Raw genomic sequence first — 25,555 nt, 5'->3', positions numbered from 1 at the left:
TGGAAAACTTTGAATGTGCATCTGAATTTAACCATCTTAAAACTCCTCTATTGTATAGAATCATAGAGAGTTATGGAATCATTGAGGTTGGAAGGACTGTTAAGATCACCTGTTCCAACCATCAGCCCAGGCCTGTGACCACCCTAGAATATGCCACTCAGTGACACATCTACCCTTTTCTTGAAGACCCCCAGTTTCCTAATATCCAACCTGTACTTCCATTGCAGCCATTTCTCTCACTGGGCTTCTCTCCAAAGCATTCTTCAATGCAGTGCATTCTTGCTAGATACAGTCTGACACAAAGTCCTGGCAATGAGAAGTCCTGCTGAATGACCTCAAGAAGGTGATGATTCAGGAAGCAGTTAAGCAACTCAATGTTTCTAATTACTTTCTTGATTAAATTGTGTTTACTTAGATGGGAAAGGATTTTATTTTCTTAGCTGAACGTTATCAGCAGGCTTGAGATTATGAAAGAGTACCTTAAGCTGGAGCTAGTGCAGATGACTTTTTGGATATGAAACTTATAGGTAACTTCAGTACTATATTGTTGTGCTTGACATGGACTAATGTGCAGTACTTGGAAGATTTTTGTTAGGACCCCATTTTAATTGTGCTTAAAATAAAGTCAAATGAAAAGATTATTCATACCATGTTGTCAGCAGACATGGAGTAAAGGCAGCCTCTTTCTAAGGAGCTTTTAATCTAACCGCACAGAGTGAAGAAGGAGAATGGGAGAGGCTGTAAGCAGAAAAAATAAGTGAAAAAAGTATGATGTTTGCATTGGAATTTGAATAGGCACACAGTCTAGGCCTTGCAGAAAAAAAGACAAATGGGAAAAAAATAGAGGAGCAGGGGACAACAGTCCAAGGGGATGAAAAAGGAGAGAAGAAGAAAAGTATGTATGTGTGCATTATTGCTGGGTGAAGCACAGAGGAAGGTCTGGTACAGCATGCCAGCTTTACAAGCAGGAAATGATTCTTAAGAAAAGGACTACGCCTGTAGTCCTAAGAACAGGTTTGCACCTTACATGTTTCCATTTTGAGTCACTATAAGTATTTCTGTCACCTTTTGGTGAGCATCTCAGTGCAGCGTTGGCATCTAGGCCATTTGTCAGTGCTAGATAAGGATAATCCAGCTTTGTCTTTTTTCTTTTGTCTTTTGTCTGTCCCTTTGTTGAGGGACATGTTTTAGTGGGAGCTATTGGGAATAGGTGAACAGTTGGACTGGATGATCTTTTAGGTCTTTTCCAACCTTGGTGATTCTATGATTTTATGATTCTATGTCTTGGTCAGATACATGGTTTCTGCTCAAAAAAGTCATGCAAATTCCATATCCTCCAAGCTTTACATGAGATTTTGGTTGTAGAAAAGATGGAGAGGGTTGCTTGGAGGTTAGAGAACTATATAATTAACAAGCTGCAAAATGACTACATTAACATTTAGAGGGACATGAACATACTTACATACTTAAAATTTCAGTGTTGCCAGTAATCCATGTACTTGCCAATGTGAAGTGAATTCCACCAAAATACACATAGATATGGAATTAGACTACTTTCTTGATAAATACTTCTCTTTTTCACAATAACTCCAAGAATGGATTTAGAGAAAGCAATTTTTTATCAATTTTCTTACAATTATTCTGCAGATGATCAAAAGAATGTAAAGTTAATAAAAACAGAAAAACCCATAAATTGTCTCTGAATTCCATGGCCCTGACCTTTCTGTACCACAGCAGCATTTTTGCAGAAATTTCAGACAGTCAGATATTATTCTGAAAACAGCCTCATACCTGGATGGCAGCTGCCTTCTCATTTCTTTCTTACACCTTCCTTTGCAGCTTTCCCCTACTCTTTTTCATTAAGGATCAATATTTTGGGTTAACAGTTCCTTTCCTCGTGTCGTTACGTTTCATCACTTTTTTTCCCAAGTTTTAATGTAAGTCTTCCCTGTCCTTTCAATTCATTTGGACAATATCCTCATCAGTCCTTGTGTTGGCTGCTTCCATCCAGCTTTTCCACAGGACTTTGTTACTTTCATGGTTGAAACTTTTCCTAAGACAAACACTTGCTTTTAAACTTCTTGTTTTCATCTCTATCTCAACTTAAATCTCAGAACTGAATCTGTATCTCATGGAGATGCCTCTTTCACCAACTCATTAACTTTTATGTTGTCCTTGATAATACAAATGCACCCTCAAATTCCCCATTATGTCCAGGTCTGTATCCTCATCTCACTCAAAATATTCTTCTATGAAGGCCATACTATTACCTTGTCCTCCCCTTTTAGTAAAAAGGATGTCCATGCTACCAATCGAGCACAGCTGTGATGGTTTTGATAGGAGGCAAGCATGCTAATTTATAGCAGCAGAAAAACTGGCCAAAATTAAAATTCATTTCTTCATTCCAAGTTTTTTACTGTGATCTGATTTATCTCTGTCTTATCTTTGGGAGTTTCAACTGTTAAGGGCAAGAATTGTCTTTAGCATTGTACTGAATACCACAATTATTCTCTTTGTTCTTACAAGTCACTAAATAATGAGATTCTCATGAAATTCTGTATTTTAATACCTTACCTTTCACTGGGAGGTTTATCTAACAAGATCTTCCAGGAAGCTTCCATGAAGCAGAATAATTTGCCTTTCCCCTTAACAGGTAATGATTGCCAACTTAATGTATTGGTCTCTCATCACATAGTTATGAATTATCTATCCATAGCCAAAAGTCCATAATAATAAGTTCTAATCTTTTTAGGATGATAAAGTAGAAAATTAATGTGAATCTATTGCAAATAAAACTTGAATTCCATAAAAAGGAAGATGTTTTTATACCTTAATGCTTAATAACTCAGTGCTCTTTCTTTCCAACTGCCAGCTTAGGAACTCAGCAGCACCTGGTTTCACACACTTTATGTTTAAGTAACAGGTTAATAAAGTGTGCCCTACAGCTGTGGAAGCAAGAAGTGTGAAGTGGGAAAACATGAAGTCCAGTTCTGCATGGAAACTGAAGCTGGACTATTATGGTCAAGAGCAGAACTGAAATTGTTTTGCAAAGAAACACTCGAGTATGCATTTTCCTGAGTAAGCATTATTTTTTACTGACAAGTGAGAGTTTGTCAGTTAGTTGGACAAAAGTAGAGGGACTGCAGCAAGGCTAACTCTGGTTTCTAAAGTGACCACGGAGCATGTTGAAGAGGAAGATTTAACACCCACCTTGGTCAGGGTATTTGGGAATTTGCTGCCCAAAAGGGAGGTATGTCCCTTCCCTGATCAGCAAATGACTGTGTGACATGCCAAAGGAGTTTTAATTATCTGATATGACTTCAGAGATGTAGCATTAGAGGTTGCACTCCACAGGCATTACTAAGAAGGGTGTTAGTTCACAAGTTGTGTTATTAACACAGGTTGTGCTGATGTTCATAAAGCCCCTAAGTCTTTTTTTGTCCTAATTAAATTTTCATCTTCTAGGAGTGCTTGGTCTTTTTTATTGTCACAACCCAGCAGCACCCTGTGACAAGGACTTCCAAAAATCTGCTACACGTGTTCCATCACAGTCTGTCATTGTGTTGGGCAATATGAGTTACGGGTTGTCTCAATGGTTAGAATACTGCCTGTGTCTGGTAGAAGAATTTGCTGGGGGCTAGCTGAAAAACTAAATAGAAGTAGCCATGAAATGAAGAACTATTTGTCAACTTTGAATGGAATTAATGCTTTTGTGATACATGCTGCAGAGTATGGTGCGCATCTGAGGAGGAAGGCAAAGAGAGCACGTATCAGCATGCCTTTGTTTTCCAGATCTCTTCATCCATCATGCAAGTTTAAATTTTCTCCTTTATCCTGAGTAACAGTGTTGAGCTTTGCTAATACCAAATTTACATTTCATTACCTTTTTTGATAATTAGTCTGTGGGTAATTTGAAGGTTGATTAGTTTTTGTTACCTGTGATTACAAACAGGGACTCTTTAATGTTGCTTTAGTGCCAGCCTGTCATGCCAGTGAGGAGTAATTTAGAATCTCTTGTAATTGAAGGTAACCACTGATGGACAGGTAATCTAGATGATGGATGGACCCAATACCAACAAATAATGGTCCATGCACAGCTCTCAGTGGCAGGGCTTTTTAGTGCAGTTAATTACCATTTATTATTAATCAATTACAAATAACCAGCACATATAGTCTCCATTGACCTGTAAGAATGGTCATTATTATGCATAACATAATGCTTCCTTTAATTCCTTGGCTCCTGACAGAAGACACAGTTTTGTTTCTGATCCTCTCCTGATTCAATCTGAATGGTGATGGAGCGGAAGCTGTAGTGCTCAAACAGGGCTTGGGTGATGTCTTTCAAAATCTTCTGACTGTCCACTGTGTCTGCTATAGAGAGCAAGCAGAAAACAATTATATTAAATATAGTGTAATAGTTTGAAGAGTGACAGAAACCATTCACAAACATCCTAGCACTTCTATGAAGCAGCTGATTTTGAGCAGTGTCCCTTGTCCTTTCTATCCTTCTACATGGCAGCAAAGGTTTGTTCATTTGAATGTGGTTAGAATATGCAACTTTGGCAAGACACAACTTTAACCATCAAAGAAATTCAGATTGACAGAAGATAAATTCTGGATGAAAGCAAAAATACTTAATAAAGATTTGTTCATCCAGTCAGGGAGCAATAACAGTGCTAAAAGATTGGGAATTGGCCTACTCTTCCTGGGAAGGTAGGGCTTCATGGGGTCTTTGCCTATGAAACACTACGTAAGTAGAGTTTTCTCACATGAACTATAGCACGTACATGTTGCAAAAAGCAAACAGACAAGAAAATTGATGTGGATAATGGGCAGTTTGTCAACAGGAATAAGGACATTATTAAAAAGATATTTTTAAAGATAAACTGTTTGCCCTGGAGTTCTCTCCATGCTCCGAACTATTTTTAAAGATTGTTTTACATCTGGAGAGGCATCAGGAATGCAGATTTGGCCTGTAGGTTTTTGTTACTAGCAATCAACACTTTTCACATTTGACAAAACAATTCCAAAATCAATTTTATATTCTGAGAATAGTCTGGTCTGGATCTAATTCTTTTAATTTATTTAAAGTACGCTGTAGTTTACCTCCTTGTTCCACAGCCTCTGCAGTTCCAAGTTTTATGCTAACTACAAGTCCCTGTTATTTTGGCAGGATTTCTGAGGGGACGATTTGAAAGCTTTTCATTCTACTTTTCTTATTTTTCCACTAAAATAATGGCATTTATTTTAAGAAGAACAGATATACAGCCAGTTGTACACCAATCAGAACTACCTGACCTTTCCCAGACAGCTGCTGAATACTTCTTCCCTGTTTACAGAAATTTACTGACCTGTGGCCACATGAGCAGATAGAATCGTTTGATTCATCGTCAGAGACCAAAGATGAAGGTTGTGAACAGATTCCACTTTCTCAACTGCTAAAATTCTTGCTTTCACTGCATCGTAAGAAAGTTCTTTCTCTGTTCCTTATAGAGAGAGAAATTGTGGGGAAAAAAGAGAATAAATATGATCATTAGAGGAAAACACATCATGAACCTTTCTTCAGTTAGATGTACAACTTTTGTTAAAATATTCTGTCTTGGGAAGCCCCTTTATTTCGGAGTTCACTGTAAACTTCATTTCTGTTCTTTGTATTATAATTCTTTACAGAATGAAACATATGCATGTGTTAGAAGACATTTTGCTGGTCCCATATGCATAGGCAGGTCAACTGTTTAATCAGATCATGTCTTGATTCAGCACTGATATCTTTTGTGAGTGCTAATTTTATGGCCTCACCTGAGTATCTGTGAGGAATTTTGTTCTCCATACATGATTGAGAAACATCAGTTTAATGGAGAGGCAAAGACAAACAAAGATTAAAATGGTTTGTCCTGGGAATATTAAATGAGATAAAACAAGATTACAGGTTAGTTAATTAGTAGATAAGTCTTCTTAAATGGGCCTTCATACAAAATATGATAATGACGATGACAACTCTTATTCAGAATGAGGACCCTTGTGATGGGGGTACCTGCAATATGAAATTCAGTGTTCAGTCCAAATTTGCTCAAAGAATTGAATTATGGGTCTTCTCTGTTGTGAGACGTGGGAATTTAGAAGTGCACCTTTATGCCTACTTGAACAACCGTGTTTATCATGTTTTGCTTGGATCAGTAAATTGACAAAGTATTTTTAATGACACTGATTATTAAGTATAATAATGATAAGTATTGTATTGATTAATTGGGTCTCTCATACCATAACTGATGCTAATAAGTCACTACCTCCAATATCCTATTTCTCTTCAGAAAATTCTGGGCAGAAATATGCTACTTAGGAGGCAGAAGACTGGCTACACCAAATTCCCTGGAGTTCAAGCTTGAAGAGGCTTGTGGCAGAGCATGTAAGTACTGCTTACAGCAGTTGGCAATCTCTGCTCTGAGAAAAAGATCCCTCAGGGCTGCCAGGCCTCCTTGGTAGTTTGGTTTTCCAGTAATCAAGAGATCATCTGTTTTGTCAGCAGCTGAGATACAGCCAGCTGCTGCCTTCTATCCAGGTACATTTTTACACAAATGTAAACTATCTCTCAGTCACTGAAAGAAGATCAATACTAGAATGAAGCTTTACTGTAAAAGAATGTTGAAAATTTCCTTTCTTGAACCAGCAGTAGGGGAAGAATGAAAGAGAATTAAATAGGCATGCAGATTGTAACACCAAGTAACTTGTATACATTCAAAACCTGCTTTGTTACAGCTATTTTTCCTTTTCACCCTAAATCTTCATTGCAGAGAAAGACGTTGTATTGCATTATTCAGTGTATAAGGAAGGCAAGAACATGCATTTGTTACTTGCTCCAGACGTTTGGCCTTGCACATCAAATGTTCAGACCCATAGCCGGCAGGATTAAATATTACTGAGTATAGCTCTTGTTGCCTTCATGTTGATGTGCTGGGAATTGTCTATTTCCATGTGCCCGAACGTGACTAGAAAGCTCCATTGGCTTGCTTTTCTGGATGGGCATAACTGAAAATCTTTGAAACTTCTGCCTCTTGCACCCTGTCTGTTTTACAGACACGGTTCAAAGCACAGCCTTTCTCTTTTCTTTGGTCTTTTTGGCAGAGACTTGTTTTTCACATGGGTAAAGGAATTACACAATGAACAAAGCAAGTAGACATTTATTTTGCTGAAGGGATAATATAAAGTAATGTTATGACAAACTAAAGCTTTAGTAATACACTGGGAGTTTGTTAATAAATCACCAATAGACCAGTTTTTACAAAAATTGGAATGTGTAGAAGTTTTCTGGTGTAATGGTAGAAAAGAATTTAGATTAAAATTTTAATTAGAATTTTAGCATGATCACAGTTACGAGTGTTGGAAATTGATAGAGAGGCATCCTATTATAGTTTTGTCAGCAAGAGAGAAGGAATAAAATATAGCCATTGATTCTGGAATCAGGTCCTACCTTCCATTAACACAACCAAAATATCCCTTAAAATGGTGATGGTGGTTGCCAAAACAAAGATGGAAAACACAAATGTGCAGATTGGATCAGCTATTTTGTATTCTGGCTAAAAAAATACGAACACAATACTTTGTTAATTTCATTATTGTTGGTTATTGCCATTTTTAGTTAGTTAATCTGTAAAAATAATGCATTCCATTCTTCTAGTACAGAATCAGTGTTGACCTCATTTGCCAGTTGGCGCAGGGGGTGAGGGTGCTATGAGTGTATGAGAATAAAGAGAGAGACATGAAAATATCCTTCTTTCAGTTCAAACAACAAGAAATGGTAACACTCTCAATAGCCTTTTCAATTCCCAAGAACGAGTATAATTGTCCTTGACTAAATTACAATGTGTATCATTTAAACACAGAAAATATTTACACAGAACCTAGTTTTACAATGCTGTGAAAAAAATCGTTATCCTTAATTGCAAGGAGAGCAAGTGAACTAATGAAACTAACCTTAAAGAAGATGATAAGTGCACTAATTAGCACACTAATACTCTGGAATAAATCCCCAATGGCATGCACAAAGGCTGCCCGCAGGCTGGCATTGCTCAGAGCTGGTTTTTCCAGAGAGGCCAGTGAGGTTTCCCTGGCTTCTGCTCCGTGGCTATGCCTCTGTCCAGTTTGGTGCAGAATCAGGCTTAGTCTGCAAAGGATGTAAAACTCTGAGGTTATCGTGTCTTTGAGAGCAGTGACATCACACACGTCATTACCTCTCTCATTTCTGAATGCTGAACAGTACAATCAGACACACTAGATAATAACACAGAGTGGCTAAGCAGATAATTGGTAAGTATTTCAGTGTTTTGCATACAAACGGGAAAGTCTGTGAGTAGGGAAATTAATGAGAACTCATTTTCTACGGAGTTCTTGAATCTTCTGATGTCTAATAAAATATGAGACAGAAATAATTATTTTTATTCACAGAGTTTCCGTTTTTGTAATTTCCCTCCCCAGTTTGGCAGCAAAGAGAAAGTAGGAGAGCAGCAGGACCTCTCTTCTCTACCCAACCCATACTCTCATAAAACTCATTACACACTTGATATTTTTTAGGTCAATATCTCTCCATCATCTATTACTGAAATACACCAGCAGATTCACTGTTAGAAGTTATTTATTTGGAATGGAAAACAAGGTAACTTACAGGATATTGGCGAACACAGCACAAGCAGAGGTGATGAGCATCACTGCAGCATCAATATCATAATTAGGGTGTAGCAGCCTCATGCTAGCCATATATGTCAGCACACCAGTCACCATCCAAATGATTATCATAGACATCAAAGCTCCCAGAATTTCTATGAATTTTAAAAATCTAATTTTAACAGTAATCATAACAGAAACACAAGAATTATTAAGGGTATGATGCTAGTTGTTCTAAGTTTGTGAATCCTACAGCCAAGAGAGTTACTTGTGTGTAAGCTGATAGGTGCACATAAGGAATGGGCCAAGACATATTTTGGACACTGGCAAATCAAGTGGCTGTCCTGGGCAACCTTATGAACATGGTGGCCTAACTGTTTTCTACCTTCTTTTGTCTGCTTCCCAATGTGGAGCTCATGGAGCATTTGGAGAAACTGGAGAGAAGAAAAGGCCTGTTGTAGGAGCTTTGGGAGGAGTAAAAGGAACAGGAATGGGAAGAAGGAATAAAAGAGCAGTTCTTTTACATCCTGTGTACTTGCCTGGCCCATCCAATGTGTTGTGAAGGCCCAGGAACCAGCCCTTCTCCCACTGTGAGATTAGCTCAGTCAGAAGAATAGAGGTAGGAGGGAAGGAGAGAGACATGGCTCACTCAGACCTGCTGGAAGACAGCAGCTTCCCTTATTTCTGCCCACCTCCCTTCATTTCACAATTCAGAAAACCAATGAATGCCCCCAACAAGGCCAGCAAACCCCTCCTACCTCTCTCCTGAGACTTTTTCCAACCAATGCCACTAGTGGTGATAAAGACAGAAGAAGTTATTTTGTCCCTGGGGCAGCAAAATTCAATTTTGTCTCTATTGGCTCTGAGTTGTGCTCAAGTAAATCCGACGTCCCCAATGCCAACTTTTATTAAACTGCCATAGGCAAGGTCTGGGGATGTTTGTATGAACGTGCAGAATGTTTTTAACAGGATGTGGAACTAGTAATTGCCATGTGACTTGAATGGGTAAATGCAGCACTTTATGAGCACAACTGACACAATTCCAAGGAAAATGAAAATTCACAGCGAAGAAAGAGAGAGCCATAAAGAACAAACCACTTGCACAGATCTCCACTGATAATCTGTGAAAGCAGCTAAACCTCAGTGTACAGTTTTGAATGTATTTTCATGACAGTCACAAATTTTGCATCAGTCTGGGCCTCAGAGGCTTATCAAAATAACTATTTTGTCTAAAACTGATGATTAATGAATGAAACTGCAACCTCCTGGAAGTCTAGTTTTACTTAAAAGGACATAGAGAAAAGCTAAAAGTGGTATTCAACATTTGTGGTGTTTCTATTTTCCAAATTACAAAATGAAACCTTGCAAACTTGGCCCAGAAGAAGGTGCTGATAGCTATGAAGGAGCCAATAGCCTTTGTGAGCACCTGCAAGAATGTCTGTACATGTGTATATACTCCACCACTGTAAAGTCATTTATGTGTATGTACTCCACCACTGCTAGAGGTCATCTTTACATTATTTTTCAATGTAGAAGCTTAGCAAAATCCCAGTGAATCATCCAGACCAGTTCAGTAGCATTAAATATTTCATTTTAAATATTCTCACTCAAATTTACTCAGGACTGCTAGCACCATCAAAGTACTGCATGTGATACCAAGGGATTGCTTGGGAAACTTATGATTGTAAGAGAAAGAAACTGCAGCTGAAGAGAACTTTCCTATGTGGAAGTAAGTCTGACTCATACATCAGTCTCATTCAATACTGTGCTTCTAACCATGCTGTTAAAAGTAGCTGCATACCCAAAGGATTGTGTAGGACTGCTGCTCTGACTTATTCTGCTGCCTGGTTTAGGGCACTGGAGGCATTCAGGTGGCTCCTGCTAAATCTGAGCCTTGTCATACAGTTTTGCATGACAAAACCAATCTATCAGTCCGAGAAAAGAGGTAAAGTTCTTCCAGTTAGTCAGCATGCAGTGACTGTGACCCACCCTATTGCTCTCTGCTACTCTGTCAAGGCACCCACCTGCATATTAAACTGGAAACACACTTCAGAAATTGAGCAAGAAACATGATAACTATCACAGAATGAAATCAAATAGACACTGATATTGGATATTGGATGCAGTTCTCTCATTTGCTACCTGCTCGGTGCCACCCGAAGGTTAACTGCTTGGTGGGAGGCTTGGAGGCCAGCCACAGTGAGAAGAGACTGATCAGGAAGCTTGTCAGGTCCACCAGGATGTGTGCTGCATCACTGACCACCGCCAGGCTGCCAGCTATCTGTCCACCTGTGGGAAGCACATGGCCTTGTCATGGCTCTGGTCACATCTTGGAGTCAACTGGATCAAACATGGGATCTAGGAAGTATTTCATTTTGACAGATCAGACCTATGACTCAAAACTCTTCATAAATTGCTTCATTTTGCACCTCATTCATGCAGAGAAAGGTACAAATTAATAACAAGGTATTTGTCCCACATAGATAACTGAGTGTCTTAAGGACAATGCTGTGATTCATAACTGTTGTGTCATAACTGTTGTGTTTATATTACTATATGGACTATTTTACTACAACTACTTCAATATCTTTCTTGGTGAAAGACAGACTCAGGCATCACATTTCCAGTGTCCTTTCACTATAGTATTATAGATTGCTGAAATTGTATGTATGCACAAAAAGTCAAAAATTTTTTTATGGAATTGATTCCTTATTTATAACAGGGAAAGACGAATGTTGTTCTTGATGACTGGATGCCAGACCTTTTGTTTGTCACAGGCAAACATTAAAATAGGAATAAAAGGGAAGTTTCCAGCATAAGAGCTGTGATAAACAACCAGCCATCTTAGTAAGGGCATGGAGAAAAATGTTCTGTTTGCAGGACTAATCTACCATTTCATAGCTGTAATGCATGGTTTAATTTTGCTGTTGGAGCTGAAAAAATGTGGCTAAATGTCATTTTACTTTGGGGGTGAGGAAGGTGATTTTCATGTGAATTCTGAAAAAAAAAAAAAAGCTGTCTGAAATCGCATTTCTTTTACCCAGCAAGCCAAGTGCTGTTTTGCCAAGTCCTTGTAACCATGTCTCAGGGCTAATGGCAAAGAAACTGAAGATTGTTCTAAACGAACCCCAGCTGCCAGTGGCTGCAAGAAAAGACACGGACCACAGGCAGAAAGCTGTCCTGCCAACTTGGCGTAGCAGGGGAATGTTTTCATCGCAGAATTAATGTAAAAAAATGGGAATGTGAAATGATCAAGACAAAACATCTAGTTTCTGCATTTGACAATTTCTATTGTCAATGTATTTCTATCCTTGTTCAGTTGTTTAATTAACTTCAGCTCACTTACTTCTCTTGACCAGTGCCCACATGAAAATAAATGAATCTAAAAAACACTGTAAAACCCAAAATGCTTCTTTCAAACCCTCAGCAAAACACCACTGCCAAATGGACATGCAGAGAAGTCTCTTGTTTCCTTATACATGTAAAGTCTTTATGCCAGCAAGACGCTCTACCTGTTTGATTTCTTCATATTCAGATTTTACATTGGAACGCATTATACTGTGTGGTTTGCCCCCCAGGGAAACGCATATCACACATATAAGGAACATTTTTTTGTTGTTGTTTCTTCTGTTGCCTCCCTATAAATCCCACTAACAGCTGCCTGTGAGTCACTCCCCAGAAGGGAAAAGAAAGGACTATAGAATTTTGCATTGCATTCGCAATAGTGAAATGTAAAATTCAACAACATGAGGATTTCCCAGAACATAAGCAGATGTAAAGGCACATTAATTTTTTTGTCATTACTAGATTCTAGACTTTCACTGTTTGCAGGACAGCTCTTTCATGGGTGGAAAACAATTCTACATAGCAGAGGGAAACAGGCTTGTCTGACAGTGCACAGATGTTAACAGCCAGGGCATCAGCTACCTTTCAGCAAACAAAGGCATAGATCACAAGCTGCCTGCAAAGCCCTATTGCATTTTAGATAATGTATTTCCATGTTCCATGGGACAACCTTACAAAAGCTTGCTTCTAGCCTGCTGTCTCTGAAAAATGTTGGTAAATTATTATTTTATGTATTGCTGCCATAGCTGATGCCTTGGGTGAGTTTCTGAGATCTCAGTCCATTTATCTTAGCAACTTGGTCAAGTCTTTATGTACCTTTTTGACATGATAACACATGCTAGTTTTGTTTCTTTATCCAAGTGGAAAAAATGTACTTCAAAATTCATATTTGGTCCTTAGCCAGTAAAAATCCTTAGAAAGCACTTTTATATCAGGGCTGTACACAGAGTGTCATTGGCTTGACTAATATCTCCAGATCTCAGGAGTTTGCAGTGGAATTACATTGGAAGAAGAGAAGGTAATAGTCTTTCTGAGATGGTTTGTGCAGCAGGCTTGGCCAGCAGTGCCCCTTTTGAGAAGGCAATGTGGGACAGCACAGATGGTTTGAATGAAAAGAAAAAAAAATCACAGGGAATATCTAGGGGTTCAATGAAACACAGTTTGTCAACATCTTTGAGAGTGATGTAGCTTTTCTTTCTTGTGTAACATAATAACACCTGAGAAGTTGTTTGTTCCTAAGACTAAAAGGAAGGGGAATATCTTGCTTACTCTCAGGAGGAAAAACTGTGCAATATTTACAGGCTTTTACTGCTCTGTATCAATACTCCCAACAAGCGGCCTTTATGAGTTACTATTACTCATGATGGCTGTTTATAGCTTTGCATACCACAAAGCAGTAGAAAATGTCAGTCACTCTCTGGTCAATCATCAGGCACATGCTGTCTGGCCTGATGATTAAAAAAATTAAATGTGTGGTTCATAATTACAAAAAACTCCATAGACTGCTGTCTGTAACTGCTGTTAATAACTGGTTTGTCAAAGTGTAATGGTCTGAAGCAAAATGGTCTTCAAGCCTGTTACTTAAGCTGTCACTACAAAAAGCTGTATGATTCATTAAGCAAAATGAAACATTTAGTTAACGTATCATCTGTCCTTCCAATTATCCTCTAGCATTGCTGCATTCACCAAACTTAGGCCTGCTGATTACATGGTTTTGCTAATAATGCATTTCTTCTGGCACTGGAAATTACTGCATGGAGATTGGTGGTGTGCACCAATTTTCATGGGCAAAATGCACGTGACCTACAAACAAGCAGGCTTCATGCAGAAGAAACCTGTGGGAAGAAAGATGGAGAAATCTCTGCTGGGTTTGGCAGCTAAGAGTAAAGGCAGAAGTGCAGTGACTCCATCAGTGCTCCCAAGTCTGACTTGTGAGGAAGGCAAAGCCTTTCTATTTCATTTTCATGGGGACTCCACAGGCAGGCTCTGGAAAAACATGGGTTTCAGAGACCTTTCTGGCCAATTTTTTCATACCCCTGGAATACGTGTGGCAAAGACCTGTGAGATTCCTCGTTTCTTACCTTACCTCACCATAGAGAAGGGGAAACTAAAGAGCCAGCAACTATCAGGTATGTATCAGTATCACAGAAGCAATCCAGAGGGCAGATCAGGGGTACAAAATGAAAGCAAATGCTTTAGGAGAGAGCCAAAAACTTATCTTGGATGTTGTATCATAGGTCCAGAAGTGAAAGCTAATTAGACAGGGGAATAATCTTCAATTGATCCAGAGGCACACCAGCAGGCCAATTTAAGAGATAAACGTGCTCTGGTATAAATACATTGACTTAACTGAGGAAAAGCAGATGGTGAATCTGGCCGTGGATTTCCCCGGATTTTGTAAAGACTGTTGCATTTAATATCAGATCCTGCTGCAAGCGGCCCTCACCAGTGCTGAAGGCTCATTGGCCTGAATAAGCATGTAAAATCCTTTTATCTTTTCCCAGAAAAGTAACTTAAATTATTAAAAATCCTTTTGTGACATGATGCTGAGACATGGCAGCCACTTTTATCTGAGCTGAAACACCTGAGAGAACAGTTGAGGCCATTAACTGATCCTCCTAGTCCTACCCAGATGCTTATTTTGTTAATTTAACTGGAGAAAAAAATATATTCTTTTAAAGACTGGAGAGGACGGAGCGTTACTTGATCCCAGGTGGGGTCACCTCTGTGCACTGAGCGTTACCGTAGGCAGAGTAAGTGCAAAAGGGCAGGAGTACAGATGTGCTGGGCACACAACTGAGCAAAGATACTCCCCTGTAATCTCAGCAACCATGAAGATGATGCAAATTACTGATGCTGTGTAGAGCTTCCTCCGTGCTCGGTGCTGCTCCCCTTTCCTATCCTCATAGGCCTGTAAATAGCCATGACAGTGATATGCTTGATTAGCTTCAGCATTTTCTTCTTCCTGCTGCTGCCTCTCCTCATTGAAATTCTTCTGATGCCAGCTCATCCTTTGGGATTGAAAGGAACAGAAGGTTAAAAAAGAAAAACCCCAGTTATTTTGGCTTCTAACCCTGCAGCCCCAGAAAGTATGTAATTAATGCTTCTGTAAGATAAAAGCAGCACTGGGAACAGTGGTTCATCGAGGAGGCTTGCTCATGCAAGCAGGACTCGGTGGGAGGGAGCTGCACATGAAATGAAGCTCTGGCAGGGTTTCCAAGCTCTCCAGGCTCTCCTACATCATTTACCAGTTTATGAAGCGGAGGGTGACTTTCTCTGGCTTGTGTACATTGTGCACATAATGAAAAAGGTGACAGAAAGAAAAGGACTCCAACTGCTCAGCACAAGAATTTCAAAAAGTCACACCTCAGGCAGATACCAACCAAGTTCAGCGTAGCATGGAGGTAATTCTGAGGGAATTTTTGGTTTTCTATTTCCAACAGCTTTATTATGAAGACAATGCAAAAATAGATTTTTTAAATCTTTTATTTTGTTAATATAATTGACTAAAGACATTTCTCTCCTCTCTCTGCATGCAGAACTGTTTTATCTCAAATTTGCACTCAAGCACAAAAACTCTCCATCTTCCAGCAGGGCCTGAGCATGGAAGATATTAGCTAAAAGGTTTCAAAGGCATTTAAAAAATCAAAGAAATCAGTTCTTCAAAGCTCGCTGAACCCTTTGTGCCATAAAAAAGAGAAAAGTTCAGCAGAAGCAGCTCTCATAGAACCGTCTTATCCCAAGGTAATTTCCCATCTGATCTGACATCTGATCTGTCACAAAACCTCAGTGCTGTCCTTCTTTAGGGCTTTCCTGGGAAATAAGGGATAGGAGAAGGGACACGAGGAGCTATGACGCATTGAGGCTGCAGGAGTTCCTGAACAACCATCACATGTGGTACTTGCAGTAGGGCAGCCCAGAGTTCATTCTTGGAAGCCTAAAGATGGTTTGCTAAGTAAGAACAGCCCTTTCTCTGTATCTCCCAACTGAGAAGAGCCCAAATGAAAAAAAAAGAAAAACCTTAAAAAAAACCATTATGTCACTCCAGCTACAGCATTTGTGGCTGCTGCTGCTCATGAGAGTGCACTATGGTATCCAAAGGGGAATTCTGCCCAGATGGATATTTGTAATGTTCATATAATCACATTACAGCTATTTGTTTCACTACCCCTTGTAATGACAGCCTCTTTTTCCCATTCAAAAGAGTAGAGACTTTTCTTCAAGAAGAGCTGTTTCATCAGCTGCATGAAGGGGAAGTGCAAACATCTTAGTGATTTTGTGTGGTGTTTCTGTACTGTTGATGGAAGTGGAAAATTGCCTGAAATCTCACTGGAAATAAATTGCACCAGTGTCTGCCAATCAGCAGTGATCAGTGTCAAGAAAAAAAGGCACTGTAGTCACAAACCTTTCCAGCTGCCTTTTGGGCAGTTGGAGCAGCCTGCAACTGCTCCGCAACCAGGGCATTGCACAGCCCTCATCCACTGACGAGTAAGAATCAGCCCATTGGGTTCTTCAGTTCCTCAGAGGCTCTTGGTCTATCTAATCAATAGCACTTTCTCTGCTTTCGTGGCAGCTGAGCCCTGCAACTGTACATAATAAGTGTGGGTTTGGGTTTGTAAATATTTTTGAGATGTTCCAAGGGTTCAGCATGTTCCCCTGAGTCAGCTTGTTTCCCAGCCAGGTTAGCATGCGGTCTCTGTTTGCTCAGCAGAGGCCACTGATTCCTTGTGCTTGCCTCCAAGAGCCTGCATGAAAGAGCGATCCCTGATGCCTAGGAGACACTTAGTTTTCTCAGTCTTTTTTTTTGCTATGTTTTTCTTTTCATGTTTTTTTTCCCCATAACAGCAAATAAATGGGAGCTGAGCCATCTGGGGAATGGGCTGCCCATATGGCAGCCAGGGTGCCTGCAGCCAGTCGTCCTCCAGTGCCTGAGTTTTGCATTCATCAGACTCCTCGTGTGCACTGTGTCACTTGCACACAATGTTTTGCTGATGAATTAGACTCAGAAGGTACCACAAACTGATTTCTTCCAGATGGCTGAATAAAATACTGTAGTTTTCTCACTCTCCCCAGGAGATTGGGGCATGCAAGGTTTTCTTTCTTGTGATCCCTCTCTGGAGTTAACTTCCAATGCTCTTCTGCAGTTTGCATGTAAAATTAATTTCCCTTTAATTCGATTTTCATCAGCTGGCACTGACTGTAAAAATCATCTTAACAACATGAGCCATGATCCTTTCCACAGCCTGTCAGGACAGGGATGCCAAAATTACCCCTGTCAACTTCGGAGCCACCAAATCCTCTCCTTGCTGCTAACAAAATGGGCCACTTCAAGCCCCTCCATCAGCAAACAAAACCTCAGAGTTCTGCTGAGGGCTAGGAAAACACTGTCCACAGACCTCACTGAGCAGATGCAAAAGCAAATGGAGGCAGCATAAACCCACAAATGTGACACTATTCTATCTAAAAGTGCCTAAATAAAAGTGGTCTCATTGTCAGGGCTGGTGAGTGTTGCTGCTCCCTTTGAACTCACAGAGCAGCATCCAGCCCCACGAGTTAGGAAGGTTTCTGCCAGCTCCAGTGCATAACCATTCATTTTATTTTATTTTTTGCTTCTGAGACCAGTCTGCCACTAATTAAAAGAATCTAAGAGACAGTTTTGTAAAAGAGTGAATCAAAAGCTTAAGGTGCAGAGATCAGCTGTGACAAACTGTAAACCCCTCCTGAGTGCTTTAGAGCAAGATGTAGCCTTTGAGCATCAGATCTCTGCTTCAGCACACTGCAACAAGAGATCCAGATTAAAAGATTTTTTTTCTCTCCATTTCAAATTCTCTTTCCTTTAAAAAAGACAGTCAGGGAAAACATCAGAGAAAGGCACCTACTGAGTCATGCATATACGGAGGGAAGAAAATATTAATACATATTGTAAATTCCACACAAATCATTAGCAAGAGCTTTTGATTGCAGCTTCCCTTTGTTTGTTTTCACTTGATCTGTTGGGTGCTTTGATCTGATTAGAATAATTGCCATCCTAGACTGCTATGAGAACCCCAGCAAAAAGAGCAAAATGTGGAATTACTACACTTCCTTCAGGAGAGAACCTCTGTCACAAGGGACAAGAGTAATTTTTGGTGTCTGAAAGGGTATGAAAATGTCTTCAGAGATAAAAATTATTTAAGCCATAGTCACATCCCTTATGCTGACACAACTCTGATTTCAACTGAACATTTAATTCATCTTGAACATTTCTAAGTCACATAATACCTTGTTTATAGCTTGTCCATCCAGATTCTTCTTTTCCTCCCACAGTATTTTGAGCACAAAACAAAGGCAATATTTATGTGTTTGAATACATTTAGATGTCTATTAGATTGCAATTGTAGCTATGATGATTTTATCTAGTCTCATTTTGAGAGTCTGAGCATGTATGCATAAATCTACTGTGAACAAATTTCCTTCTGCATAAAAGTATGGCAACAGCTGTACAGAGTTACAGCAAAAGTGTTCAGAGACATGTATCCAAACTCTGTCGTGAGAACAAAGAGACACACACAGACACAAAAAAAAGGAAAGAAGATGTCCAGAGTGGTGCTTCCCTGATGCTTCTCCCAGGCTGCACAAATCTGGAGGCTGGGAGCTAGCTGAAACACAGCTTATTCCTAGCAGCCCTTCACAGACCTTTCCTCCGGGAACCACAACAACTCAAGGCACAAGTACATGCTGGGGGTCACTCAGCTGGAAAGCTGCTCTGCAAAGAAGAACCTGGTGGACAACAAATTGAACATGAGCCAGTAACGTGACCTTGCTGCTATGAAGGCTAATGGTAATCTTCCTAAAATGTGGCTAGCAGGTCAAAAGAGTTGACCTGTCCCCTCTACTTAGCATTGGTAAGGCTGCACCTGGAGTGTGTTCTGTTTTCTGGGGTTCCCAATAGCAAGAGAGACATGTATACACTGGAGTGTTCATCAGAAGCCACCAAATGATGAAGAGACTGGAGCACCTCTCCTGTGAGGAGAGGAGTGCTCAGCCTTGAGAAGAGGAGGCTCGGGGGAATCTATCAATGTCTATCAGTACCTAAAGGGAAGGTGCAGAGGATGGAGCCAGGCTCTTTTCAGTGGTGCCCAGTGCCAGGACAAGAGGCAGTGGACACCAAATGGAACACAGAAGGTTCACACTGAACATGGAAGCACTTCTGTTGTATAGGTGACAGAGCACTGGCACAGGTTGCCCAGAGGTCGTGGGGTCTCCACCTTGGAGATCTTCAAATGTCACCTCAACATGGCCCTGGGTCCCCTGCTCTGTTTGCCCCTGCTTGAGCAGGGGTTGGCCAGATGGACCCTGAGGTCCCTGCCAACCTCTGCCATTCTTTAACTCTATAGTTCTATGAATCTGGCTGATTTAAAAGCAGTTAGTTCCATGGATTAATTATGATTTATATAAAAATAATGCAATCTTTGTTAGTCTTAAGCTGTCTACCTGATGTTTTAATTAGTTCAAATGTTATAAATTTTGAATGACCATTCCCTGCTTACCTTTATCACACCAGTAATACTTTTATGTATCATTGGTAAAAAGCCTTCACCATCAATTTCCTGAGACTGAGTTATTTAATTTGTTTTATACCATTTATCATCTTGGTTCTAATTTATTTATTTTTTTTTTTCTGAGATGAAATGGGAATAACTGTACTATGAAGATGGTGTATGGCAGACTATTCCTCCTAGAATGTCTCATGTCAGCTTACATGAGGCAAAAAGCAATCGTATGGGTTTTGCTGTGATCGCCATGACACTGCTTTGTCCAGATGACAAGCCAGTATGAAGGAGATAACCACAGGGCCCACAGCCAACCTCTTTCAGAAGTTACAAGAAACACCTAAAATTTTCTTAATCACTGACTTTCACAAGGCACTAAGAGTGGTGGAAAGCTTTTATTCAACCCAATAAGAGTTTGCATATCACTTGCAGGAAGGCAGAAAAAGAAGAAAATATTCCCTATACCAACATCATAGAAAATCAAGCTCCACCTGATTACACTCTCTTACAAGTTCTCTTCAAACTTTTCATTTAGTGGTATGAGCCTGGATGACAGGAATCAAGTGCAAGTCTAAGCCTTCACTGATAGATAAGAATAAATGCTGGTCAAGTTTAAATCCTGTTAAAAGCTTCTACATGAAGACAAGCTCTGAAGTACACATCTTTCCCACTTCCAGCATCACCCTCTTTGTGCCTCTTTTCTCAGAGCGCTACCATTATCCATCCGAGTTGAACATGATAAGATTCAGATCTTCTGTACGTCATAGACCCTCAGCAGTTATGTGGCACAGATGTCAGGGTGATTTAGCAGAGAGCAATAAAACTTTATTTCCATCATGTAGGTTCAACAGCAGAAGTAAAAGTAGGGGTAGGTATGTCACTGTAACTCTACACATTTAGACCAAGGTCAATTAAAGCTTTGAGTCTTTCTCGCTCTGCATATGCCTGTTTTTTCATTTCAGTTATAGTAAAATAAAAGCAGAATTCTTGAGACAAGAAGCTTTGAGTTTCTCCTCTTGTATGGTAATCAAATCCCACTGTAATGACACATAAATAACATAATCAGAAATGCACATCAAGCCAAAATCCAACTCACAGTGTACTTGGTACAATCTGATACAAATGCATTGGTTAATGAAGTGTGATATTGAATATTTCTGGTCAATATTACACTGATCTATTGCCAGCAAGAAATAAAATGGTCTAGAAAACTGAGGATTTTGGTCAAGACGTTTCTTAGGTTTTTAAGAGTTATTATCCAAATCACTTGATAGGTAATCAACATATCAAATAATTAACTATCTGAAGAATTTATTTTCCCACAACACTGTCTCAATTGCTAAAAGGAAGTAGAAAACTATCCTAGGCCTAATCTAAAGATAAATGAATCTCCTCTGATTAGAGTTACAGACATCTTTTGAAAAAGGCAGGAAGTTCTCAGTGCTCAGCTTCAGATTCTGTTACAATTGTGATTAATATTCTTCTTGGAGAATGGTGAGAAGTTGGATATTGAGTTCGATGTTAGGAAAAATTTCTCCTCAGAAAGAGTGGTGAGGTATTGGAACAGGCTGCCCGGGGAAGTGGCGGAGTCACCAACCTGGAGGCTTTAAAGAGAAGAGTGGATGCTGCACATGGTCTAGAGTGATCACAGGCATAGATTGATGATTGGACGAGATGATCTTATTGGTCTTTCCAACCTTAATGATTCTATGTGGATTGTGTCAGCTATCCTGGGACAAGTTCTGTTTAATATCTTTATCCATCACCTGGGGAAGGACATAGAGTATGCCTTGATCAAATTGACATATGATTCCAACCCAGAGGTACAACTGAGTTGACAGATAACCTATGAAATTCAGCAAGGATCAGTGCAAAATCCTACATTTGGAACAGACTTTTGAGACTACATCTAGAATACACTGTACAGTTTTAAAGCCATCAGTATAAGAAAAAGCAATAAAATGGTAAGGGATCAATTGATGGCCACCAGGATGGCTGAGGGCTGGAGCACTTTGCCCTGCGGGAACTGAAGTTCCATCCTAGAGAAGAGGGGGCTTCAAGGGAACCTAGAAGCAGTCTGCTAATGTTTATTAAGAGGTAAGTGAGAAGGAGGTGCTTAATTAATTTGTGTGAAGGAAGGGTGAGGAAACGATCATAAATTAAAACAAAAGGGATGGAGACTAAATATAAGGGGAAAAAATGACTATGACAAGAATTCAGTATTGGAGCAAATTGTCCAGAAAGGTTGTGCAGTCTACATCCTGTGAGATATTTTCAGGACTAGAACAGATGAAGCCCTGAGCAACCCTGTTTGATATATGAGCTGACCCTACTTCAAGCATGAGGTCAGAGCAGAGACCTTCTGAGGTCTCTTCCAGCCTGAATTATCCTGTGAGCCTACAGCTGACCTGATTTTCAGAGAGCTCAGTTAAAGACAGGCCCTTTTTAAGCATTTAAAGTTTGGCAGGAGAAACTTCAATGCATCCAAACCCGCTAGTGACTACTGACAGTCTTGGCATGTCTAAAACACTCTCCCTCACAGGCTGTGCACAGGGAACAGGGCCTGTATTCAGATTTTCTACTCACTCGATTGAGATAAAAACAGTTTTGTTCCCTGTGTATTGTAATAATAGCATTTATTAAAAAGAAAGAGACTGGGGGCTGGCAAAGAAAGAGGCAATCTGTGTGCAAAATAGATTCTGTTGAAAGCACTGGAGCTGTTCATTAAGCCTACACACAGGGAATGGAAAAATATGGTAATTTATACCAATGGCTAAAATGAGCTTATTGCTACTGATCGGCTTAAGACACCTGAGGCTGTGCCCACTGCTGGTCTGTGCAAGCTTGAGCCCAGCAGGCTGCATCCCCATTGATGGATGAGGCAGCTGAGAGCTTATGAGTTTGGATTAAAGGGAAGATAGGGCTAGCTGATAGTGACAATCTGCTATGGGCAATCTTAACAGGAAGATCAGGCAGATAGGGCCTCTATAGAAAGATAGGTACAGCCTTAGGTTCACAAGCCCTGGTTCTCACGGAGGACTTCAATCATCCTGCAATGTGCTGGAGGGACAACACAACCGGACATAACAAATCCAAGTGGTTCTTGAAATGTATTGATGGTCATCTATGTGGATGAGTAATCAGCTCTTGCAGTTAATAAAACTTCACCTGGTAAAAAAGGCCATAAGAGATGCAAGAAAAAATGTCACACCTTTCCGAACAATCGTCTCTGCCTCAGGGCACTCTTCCCTGTACCTTGTAAAAGTTTTGTCCAGAGATGCCCCCTGTGTCCCGAGAGGCCAAAGGACTTCAGGCACTGAGGCTGTGCCCACACAATTGCAAGCTATTGAAAAGGCTCTGAGACACTTCAGTAACAAAAATGAATTGTAGAATCATGTGGTATTTTTTAAAAACAGAAACATTACCATAAAAATCATTTTGGACAGTGCCATTTATATTTATGGAACTGTGTAATAATATTTAAGCAATAAGACAGACATTCAAATGACTAAAATATGATGGAAGTGACTCCAATATAAGAACATGGAGAGATGGATTTCCATTGGAACCAACAGCATTTATGCCTTTCTGTCCCACGCATTTTAAGAGAGCCAAGCAACAAATAACCTGAAAACCAATGAGATAATGGAAATGTCAAGAGGTGCTAAGCTGTAACTGAACAGATATTTAAAAAAAAAACAAAAACTTGCTGCACTGAGTCAAGAAGAAGAATGAAAATAAGTTTAACTGTAAAGCTATTTTGTGACTGACTGATATTCATTTTGAACCCAAGTTATAACACATTTTATGTTTTCAGAGGGTCTTTCTTCACTCAGGCAAGCATTTACTCATAGGACCTGTGGCACATAAGAGACACATCAGCTTCAAGCCTAACAGAGTATCCACACGAATAAGGTTTTGCAGGATCAAGTCCCTAGTAGCATCACATTTCTTTCACAGCAAATAGAGTATTTAGACATTCAAGCATGAAGAAGCTTTGAATCAAACATGATGTCAATAGCACTATAATAATTCAGCCTAAAACTGTAACATAATCCATGAGGTTTTGCATCTTTCAATAAATCTACTCAGCTTATAAAATACATAGCAGGAGACACTTGCTTCAGCAGCGGATAGGTTCAGTCCATCACAGACACAGATACACCAGGCTGCTGTACGGTAAATACATCAAACATTTACTAAGAAAGTTTGGAAATGAAAAAATATCGAACAAAATATTTGGAAAATAGTGAAAGCTGTTCCCCATACATGCAGTGAAAATCCCCATACTTCAGCTTTGGCAGCCCGTCTGCACATGAGTGACCCTCATGTTTCTGACAAAGACAAAGCAATGGCAGAGAAGGAAGCACAGAGCTGTGTTACCTGTCTAGGGCTAAGGAGTACCTCTTGGTGTCCCTCTCACTCACAAGGCATGCTCGCTCAGGACCCTTTTGTGCAGCCATGAGGATTGGCGGTGGGGTTTTGCTTGCTTTTTTTCTCCCCCAAGTGCTACTTGTTCCGTTGGAGGTGGATGCGGGCAAAAACGTCCTTGAAACTTATTCAGAAGTCTCTGCCAAGTGTTCTTCAATGAAAAAGTTTTGATAATCTTCTCAATAAACCCACCGCAAGAGAAAGCAGCTTTCCTATTGTTAGTGGTGTCACTAACATGCCGAACAGTAATTCGTTGAGGATGAAAGATCGGAGGGCTTGAGCCTCTTTGCCTCTTTCCTTTCTTTCTTTCTTTTTTTTTTTCTCTTCCATGGGATGATGCTGTGACATGATTTCTGTCACATGGTGAATGAGTGCTCTCGCACTGCTGACTCAGGGTCAAGCCCAGCTCTGTGCACACTGACTTAACGCACACTAAAAGGGAGAGAGAAGGGGAATAAAAGCCTGATTTGCCTGGAAACAGCCAAAACACTGTTTGTCTATCTGCTTCCTCGGCTTGGAAGGAAAGCACACCTCCCTCACCCTGATTGGCACAATCTTCCTTCTGCAGCTCCCCATAAGTATGGTCCCAGGAGGAGAAGGCCTCACTGCAGCCTGGCTTCAGGCACGTGCTGTGGAGCTGGTAGTGAACTTTGTACTGGTGTTGCCAGCATCTTGCCTTATAGAAAGTAATGGAACACAGACTAGAAATATGAAGTGAGCAAATGCTGGGTGCTGTTTTTCAATACTGCAGCTCTTTTTTTTTTTTGCCATGAGTAGCCTAGTTGGTATGCAACAAGCTGGGATCTCCCCTCCTTTTGTCCAGCTTTCAGAGCATGTGGACACATACCCTGCCTGAGGTTCATTTATGGAGAAGGCTTTGTACATCACATCCATGAAAATCTTATTTTTATGGCATCCGCATGTTGCCTTCCATGTGTCAGCTGTGCCAACACTTCCCTCGAGCCTGTGAGCTCAAGTATCTCAAATGTGTTTCTCAATAGTCACCAGAAAATGGTAGAAATACACAATTTTTTTTTTCACAGTGTCTATCATCACTGCCTCTCTACTGTCCTTTGCTCAAGAGCATTTTCCCAGATTCTTGTACACACCTACACACCTTTAAAGCCAATTTGGTGAAAGAGATTGATTTTCTAGCTCATTTTTGTGACTTCATAGCTTCTTCTGGATATTACAAAGCTGTTCTTTGATGTTTTTTTTAAAGTTGCAGCCACTTACTGGGGCCTGAAAAAGTAGATGGCTGGCAAGACTAACTTTGAGAAGAGCCTCAGCTCACAGGATGAGTGCTATCATAGAATAACTGAATCATTAATGTTGGAAAGATCAATAAGACCAACTAGTCCAATTATCAGTTCATGCCTGTGACCATTCTAGGTCATGTCCATCAGTGCCACATCCACCCTTTTCTTACAACTTCCAGAAATGGTGACTCCACTACCTCCTTGGGCAGCCTATTCCAATACCTCATCACTCCTTTTGAGAAGAATGTTTTCCCAATAACCAGAATACAGACCCAGAGCATCTACAAAAATGTTTCAAAACCGAAGTACCAATTTACATTCCACAAAAGA

At 40.1% G+C, this 25,555-nt stretch overlaps 1 protein-coding gene across 1 annotated transcript; it reads right to left on the bottom strand.

The window, feature by feature from the left end:
• Positions 1–4,225: 4,225 nt before the first annotated feature.
• SLC30A8 (solute carrier family 30 member 8) lies at positions 4,226–23,998 on the bottom strand. The gene is made up of 8 exons (XM_052703649.1): positions 23,919–23,998; positions 14,806–15,014; positions 10,801–10,947; positions 8,660–8,813; positions 7,972–8,161; positions 7,469–7,574; positions 5,352–5,486; positions 4,226–4,371 (listed from the first exon to the last, which is right to left on the bottom strand). Exons 1-8 carry the CDS (start codon positions 23,996–23,998, stop codon positions 4,226–4,228), a joined length of 1,167 nt encoding a protein of 388 aa, XP_052559609.1.
• Between the last annotated feature and the right edge of the window lie 1,557 nt (positions 23,999–25,555).

Source organism: Tympanuchus pallidicinctus, unplaced genomic scaffold (assembly GCF_026119805.1).
Source record: "Tympanuchus pallidicinctus isolate F22 unplaced genomic scaffold, pur_lepc_1.0 scaffold5, whole genome shotgun sequence".
Taxonomy (NCBI): domain Eukaryota; kingdom Metazoa; phylum Chordata; class Aves; order Galliformes; family Phasianidae; genus Tympanuchus; species Tympanuchus pallidicinctus.
Note: the sequence above shows the minus strand (reverse complement) of the source record. Positions and strands in the feature narration are given on the sequence as shown.